Below are 7,441 nucleotides of genomic sequence, written 5' to 3'. Positions count from 1 at the left end.
GAGGAGATCTACATGATGATTCCTCAAGGATTTATGAAAGCATATGAGAGTCGTGTTTGTAAACTACAAAAGTCAATTTATGGTTTACGTCAAGCTTCCAAAAATTAGTACCAGAAGTTCACAAAAGCACTCGTTGGGAATGGCTTTCAACAATCCAAGACTGATCATTCTATGTTCATTTTTTGAAAGGACGCACACATCTTATTGCTCTTATTTACGTTGATGATACTCTTTTAACGGGAAACGATGATAAGAAAATTGAAGAAGTGAAAGCTTACTTATAGACTCAATCAACATTAAGGATTTGGGAACATTAAAATATTTCCTTGGGATAGAAGTAGCTCGATCAACGGAAGGTTTTATTATCAGCCAACGAAAGTATACACTTGACATACTGAAAGATTGTGGGATTCAAGGAAGTCGTCCTAGTGCCTTTCCCATGGAGCAAAATTTGAAACTTCATAAAGATGACAACAGCCCACAAGTGGATGTTGCTCAGTACTGGCGTCTAGTCGAAAGGTTACGTTACTTCACGGTTACTCGACCAGATATAACTTTCTCAGTAAATCAGTTGAGTCAAATTTTAAGCAAACCAAGAAAGACTCATTTTGATGCAGCTTTCAGAGTGCTTCGTTACCTAAAAGCTACACCAGGTCAGGGTCTATTTTTACCATCATCAGGTGGTCTTGACTTTTTAGCTTATTATGATGCTAGCTTGTTAAGTTGTCCTTCCATAAGAAAATCTTGTACTGATTATTTCATCAGTTTGGGAGGATCTCCAATCTCTTAGAGGACAAAGAAACAAAGCGTTGTTGCGAGATCGTCAGCGGAGGCAGAGTATAGGTCCATGGCCAACACAATTTGTGAAGTAATTTGGTTAAGGAGGCTTCTGCAAGATTTCGGAGTTACACATGTTGGAGCTACACCTTTGATGTGTGATAATGATGCTGCTACACACATTGCAGTTAATCCAATATATCACAAGCGGACCAAGCATATTGAAATGGACTGTTATTTCGTTAGAGAACGGGTAGTCAACGGAGAGATTAAGCCTTGTCCTATTCAGTCTGAATTCCAGATTGCATATATTTTTACTAAGGCTTTAGGGGCTGAACGTTTTCGTCTCTTATGCAGCAAGTTGGGTGTTGGTGACCTTCACAATCCAACTTGAGAGGGAATGTTGAGATTTAAATTAATTAGTGTAGTTATCTTCATTTTCTTGTTCAACAAGTATTAGTATCCTCATCAGATTAGGATATCTTCTAGTATATATTTGCTTCTTGTGTAATCGATTCCATTCAATACATAAAAATTTCAATTACAAATTTATTATGTGTCTCCTGGTTTGACCATGAACTCACCCAATTATATTTTATATGGTTGTACAATATACAAATTGTACATGCGAGATGTGCGACTGCATAGGGTCCGTGTTGTCGGGGGACCAAAATTTCAATCTGTCAATAATTTGTCATAATCCATCACTAATTCGTTGATCCACCGAAATTATAATGGTCCGTTTTTTATTTTCGAACAGAGCTTTAAAAATCAACGAAAAAACAGATCTAAATCCCAACCTATAGACTCCAATCGAGGCACTACTGATGTAGTAAGAGTATAGTCTTGATTAGCTCCGATAGTTACACAAATAATGATGCACTAAATACGATTACATAATAATATGTATATTTTTAATAGATTAAATTAAAAGATAGTATAAAATTGATCAATATCTTTTAGGTATAATTTGTAAATTTTCAATTCTGAAACTTAAATTAACTCATTTATATATTAATATGTTGGAATTACACTCTTTCCAAATAGTGTTATACATGTTTGGGTCACAGGGTAACCACACGCGTTAGAAGAATGACCACATTTCACACACAGGAGGTTTCTTTGAAACAATTAAACCTTATTTCATGGAGATTTACATTAAATATATTCTTTTTGGCTTCTTCAGTTCAGCTGCATTTCCTCGAAGCTGCGTTTTTATCCTTTCCGACATCCGATGACGAGTGAGAAGCTCTATAAATCCCGCAGGTTGCCTCGACGATTGTCATTCTTCATCTTCTTAAAGTCTTCTGATTTCATTCATCGGTGAACCTCTTTTTCTTCTTCGTTTTTTATTATCTACTTCTGTATGTCGTAATGCAAATGATTCTTCTCCATCTTCTTTCTCCAAACCTCTCAATTCAGCTTTTCGTGAAGCTTTTTTGTTGATTATCGATTTCTTATTTTGTAGCCAGGCTCAAAATCATCGCAAAACCAGCAAAACGACAGACATCTACCGTAATTTGACAAGGTATGTGTTCATGGCTGTGATTTTTTCCTTAACCAGAATCCAAATTTTGTTTGAATGTTTTCGAATATATTCAATTCGGCGATTTTTTAACCTAACCTGGATCCAGGTTGAGTAGTAGGTATGATTTATCGTGATGAACAATTGTTCTGTTCATTGTTCATATGGTTATTGCATCAATTGTTAACATTGAAAGGAAAGAAAAAAGAAATTTGATATAATTCTAGTTGCTGTAGTATTTTTGTAAGCTCCAGCAAGTATTAGCTGTTCATACAGAGGAGCAGATATCCGTAAACGGCGTCGTACCACTGGAGATTAAGTTGACTGCTACTTTCTTCGTTTTTTTTTTTCCTAATTAAAAAGTTGCCTCCTCTAACTTTTGGGAAAGCTATGCTTCCAAAATGCGAATTCATAATCAGATAATGATTAATGATAGATCGTTTTGCATAAATCCCTATATTGGTTTTGAAAATATAGCGTGCTAATAAAGTTTTGTTATTGTGAAGTTAGAAATGTGTTATAATATTGACACTAGAATATTCATATAACTAATAACTATTCATAAAATATTTGTTATTAATATTTTGTAATACTTGTTGATTGATAACAGAATAATCTGAAAAACTATTGTTTTTTTTAGAGTAAATTGCACGAATGGTCCCTATGGTTTGTGGTAATTTGCACGTTTGGTCCCTAATTTACTTTTTTAACTCGGAAGGTTCCTACTGTTTGTTTTTGTTACGCGTTTGGTCCCTTTTATTTGTTTTTGTTAAGCGCTTGGTCTCTGTCTTACCAAAAAAGACTATTATTTGAATATGGAAAAATGATGGGATAGGTAGAGTAAGGTGATGAGAGTAGGGTTGAGAGTGTGTTTATTTAAATAAATTAAAAAATCAGGGGCAAAATAGTCTTTTTAGATAAGATAGGGACCAAGCGTGTAACAAAAACAAACAATAGGGACCTTCCGAATTAAAAAAATAAGTTAGGGACCAAACATGCAAATTACCCTAAACCATAGGGACCATTCGTGTAATTTACTCTTTTTTTATTTTATTTTAAATCAAGGGAAAATGACATAAAAGCCCTTAATTTTTCACAAAAACGTCGGTTTTACCCTTGGACGTGTTTTATGTCCAGTAAAGCCCGAAGTTTTGTTCAATTTGTTCATTTTTACATTTGTAGCCGGTTTCCAGGTAACCGGTAGGTTACCTAATGCCAGTAAAGCCCTTGAATTTTCAAAAATGTTCGGATTTACCCTTAAGTTTTTCAAAAATGTTCGAATTTACCCTTACCTTAGTTGTTGTTATTATTATTATTATTATTATTATTGTTGTTGTTGTTGTTGTTGTTGTTGTTAACATTACAATACAACCAGTTTTGATATTTTTGATCGAAACTAAAAGTAGTCTAATACTGTTTTTGATGAATTAATTTGGAAGTTTTTATTAGACTAATTTTAGTTTCGATCAAAAATATCAAAACTGGTTGTATTGTAATGTTAATTTTTAGTTTTATTTTACTATTCTTTTTTTAGAACGATCTGAGATTGAATCCGAGACCTCTTTATTAGATATACCTTATTCGACACCTTGTTAATGAACTAGCTCCAACTTGTTACTATTAATTATTATTACTTAATTAATTTTAAAACTATTAATTATTATTATTAAAAGGTTATATAAAACTAAAGTTTAGGTACATAGTTTTATTTACTTTGCATATATCTCATTTTAATTAACCAATTTTGATTTATTGTTATAATGAATTTGAAAGTCATGGGGTTTCATGATACAAGTAATTAACTTGACCATTTTTATAGTAGATATATAGATATCTTTTCAATTCCAATAAAAAAAAACTCACATTTTGGGATCTAATGGAAAGAACGGCCACCATAAACTCTAGAATTGTTAAAAAAAGTATTTATGGAAACAATAAAGTGACAAGTACAAATAAATAATCATATAGAAAACAAAGGTACTTAAATTTTATAGATTTTGAAATGGTTAAATGTATATAACAACAACATACTTTAAATATTTTAATGATGGATTGTCACATTAATATTTCATTTTTATACAATTTTACTATTTAATTTGTACAGTACAATAACGCATTGAATTTTTATATTCCAACGGTTGACCATTGAACCTCAAATTGATTGAATGTCAACTTGACATCCCACTATGACTAGACATTCTACATTTTTTAATCTATTAACTAGACATTCTACTTCAATAACTATTTCATTAAACCATGGAATGTAGATGCTATTAGTTAGAGAAAATGACAAGTGTCATTTGTTGTAACATTCATATTCTTCATTCCTATGTCATCATGATACGTTTTCAGGTCAATAAGCATTCGGAAAACAAGGCGTAGTTTCAATGGGTGAAGCAAATGGCATAATCCACAAGGATCCACCTCCACAACCACCACCCCTACCTCAATCACGTTTCGATCTTCCTTGTCAAGATCTACTTGCTGGTAACTATACCATCCTACAAATTCAAACTTCCTTATACTAATTTTGTTGGGAATCTTTGAGGCCATTTTTGAAATATACACAGATAACAGACGTCGGGACTACATCAATATATGCGTTCCTCTATGTGAAGCATTAACCAAAGCAGACTGGCAAACCGCAAAACAAACAATCGAGTGTCATGGATATCTCATACGTTACAGCATCAATGAAAACTGCGAAACACCACTTCACGTTGCAGCATCAGCTCAAAGCAACACGGACAGCATTGAATTCGTTCGATATCTTGTGGGTAAAATGAGTGAGGCTGACTTGCAACTGCAGAATAGAAACGGAAACACTTCCCTTTCTTTGGCAGCTATATCTGGAAACGTTGAAATTGCTAAAGTTATGGTGGGGAGTAACAGTAATTTGCCCACCATACCTAATGGCGAACAAATGATGCCGCTTTATATCGCTGTGTTATTTGGAAACATAGAAATGGTGGATTATCTCTATCAAGAGTCTCTTCAAATGAATGGCCCTGGTTGGACACCTAAGAATAGGAGTTGGGTTTTCTTGAAGTCCATTGAGATGGATTTCTTTGGTACGTACATATTTTAATTACTTGAAAGCTTTTGTTTCTCGTTATTACATGCTAATTAATAATTTCTGCACATACATTTTATCTATTAACTTATTCTTTTGTAGATTTCGCTCTGAAAATATTGGAACACCACCCGATACTTGCTCAAAGTGGGGAAGCACTATGTGCTTTGGCTCGAAAGCCTTCTGCATTTGATGAAATAAAGCCACATTACATCAGAAGCATCGTGAATTCAAGTATCTTTTCATTCTGCATTTAATTTGTTATAATTAAAATTGGCTTGTGTTTGGTTCTTATTCAATTGTTAATTCCATTTTTGCATTTTGCAGCCTTCCATTTGAAGGTGGAACAAGTTGACAATAAAGCGGTGGAGTTACTAATAAAGATTTGGAAAAGTATTGAGGAAAAGCCCAAAGCTGAAATAGACAGAATACTCAGAGGCCCAATAGTTCTGGTAGATGGAAAACAAACATACCCCTCTCGAGTACTTTTTGTTGCTGCAGAAACGGGAAATACTAGGTTTTTGGTTGAGCTCATACGTCGATATCCTGATCTTATATGGAAGCAAAATGAAAACAATCAAAGTATTTTTCATGTTGCTGTTTCTCATCGTCATGAGGGAATATATAATCTGTTGTATGAGATTGGATCCATGAAGGCTTTGATAATTCCAGTCAAAGATCTAGAAGGGAATAACATGTTACATTTGGTTGGAAATAACACTCGGAAAACCCGACTTCGACATGTGTCAGGGGCAGCTTTCCAGTTGCAACATAAATTATTATGGTTCAAGGTATATATATATTTTTTATTTCTCTCAAATATTATCCATGTTAGTTTATTAGTCATTTATATTTCACCATATTGTATGATAATCTCCTATATATGTTTGTGTTGTAGGAAGTGGAGTCTATGGTACCTCCTCTTTACAAAGAAAAAAAGAACAAAAATGGCTTAACACCATATGAACTATTCACCGAAAACCATAAACCTTTAGTAACCGAAGGTGAGAAATGGATGAAAGGAACCGCTAGTAAATGCATGGTGGCTGCCGCCCTAATAGCCACCGTAGTATTTGCAGTCGCTTACACAATCCCTGGTGGCTACGACCAAGAAACCGGCTTTCCTATGTTTCTTCACAATGGTCCATTCATCGTATTTGTCATCTTGGATGCCATTTCCTTAATCTTGTCTTCCACTTCAATCCTTGTGTTTTTATCCATCCTCACGTCTCGTTATGCTCAAGAGGATTTTCTTGAATCATTACCCAAAAAGCTTTTGGTGGGTTTATTAATGCTTTTTCTATCCATAGTCACCATGATGTTTTCTTTTAGTGTTAGTTTCTTTGTGATATATCGTCACAAGTTTATTGTCATTGCAATCTTCATTAGTGTGGTTGCGCTTATACCTATTGTTTCGTATGCTCAACTACAATATCCTCTTGTGAAAGATGTGTTTAGTTCGACGTATCGTTCTAGGTATCTCTTTAAGCCCAAGAAACCAGTGCTTTATTATCAAAATCCAAGGGTCTAGATGTCTAGTAGTAGTAGTTGTTATTATTCTTGTGTGTCTGGTTTGGTTTGATAAAGATTTTGTTTTAAGAACATGTATTGAAACTTATTTTTTATTATTAAAGGAAATAGTTGATTCTTTCATGTAAAGTCTATGTATCTCACGTTATGTAGTTTTGTTCTTTCATTCATGAATATCATTTGTATCTCTTTTTAGAAGTATTGAAATTTGGTTTATCTTTTTCTTTTTAAACCACCTTCTCATAACATACAAGTAAGCATCATGATTTAATTTTAACAAATTACACATAGAAACCATTTTTAAAAATTAAAAGTATTGTATTTCATAATTGAATAAGCCGAGTGCAAATTTGTATTTCAAAATTCGTATTGATAATACTCATTATAGAAAAGTAGTATTATAGTATATGTGATAAAAAGTAATACATTAAATTTGAAAATTTCTTGTAATATAAAGTTAGTTTGTAATATATGATACTTAACATTAAATATTAATAAATAAAAAATAAAAAAATAAAAAAAAAACTTTGTAACAA

General features: G+C 33.0%; 1 protein-coding gene and 1 pseudogene across 3 annotated transcripts; both read left to right on the top strand.

Moving 5' to 3' along the window:
• The first annotated feature begins 439 nt into the window (after positions 1–439).
• Positions 440–790, top strand: LOC145005035 (putative mitochondrial protein AtMg00240 pseudogene; annotated as a pseudogene).
• A 1,134-nt stretch (positions 791–1,924) lies between these two features.
• LOC145033304 (uncharacterized) lies at positions 1,925–7,034 on the top strand. 3 transcript variants are annotated; one of them, XM_078981994.1, is made up of 7 exons: positions 1,925–2,100; positions 2,250–2,305; positions 4,655–4,789; positions 4,873–5,373; positions 5,478–5,609; positions 5,703–6,166; positions 6,274–7,034. In XM_078981994.1, exons 3-7 carry the CDS (start codon positions 4,690–4,692, stop codon positions 6,904–6,906), a joined length of 1,830 nt encoding a protein of 609 aa, XP_078838120.1. In that variant the 5' UTR covers positions 1,925–2,100; positions 2,250–2,305; positions 4,655–4,689; the 3' UTR covers positions 6,907–7,034. The 3 variants fall into 3 exon arrangements, with proteins under 3 accessions (XP_078838120.1, XP_078838119.1, XP_078838121.1); XM_078981993.1 differs by having other exon boundaries at positions 2,246–2,305; XM_078981995.1 differs by having other exon boundaries at positions 1,925–2,141; positions 2,246–2,305.
• Positions 7,035–7,441: the final 407 nt, after the last annotated feature.

This window comes from Lactuca saligna, chromosome 1 (genome assembly GCF_052625555.1).
Source record: "Lactuca saligna cultivar CGN05327 chromosome 1, ASM5262555v1, whole genome shotgun sequence".
NCBI lineage: Eukaryota > Viridiplantae > Streptophyta > Magnoliopsida > Asterales > Asteraceae > Lactuca > Lactuca saligna.
This window is presented reverse-complemented; position numbering and strand designations above follow the sequence as displayed.

What these genes read in the sequence shown, in the direction of transcription:
- LOC145033304 (XM_078981994.1), top strand. Translation starts at nt 4,690, where the DNA reads ATGGGTGAAGCAAATGGCATAATCCACAAGGATCCACCTCCACAACCA. An exon ending in CAGAAGCATCGTGAATTCAA is followed by an intron (nt 5,610 to 5,702) that starts GTATCTTTTCAT and finishes TGCATTTTGCAG; the next exon opens with CCTTCCATTTGAAGGTGGAA. An exon ending in ATAAATTATTATGGTTCAAG is followed by an intron (nt 6,167 to 6,273) that starts GTATATATATAT and finishes TTTGTGTTGTAG; the next exon opens with GAAGTGGAGTCTATGGTACC.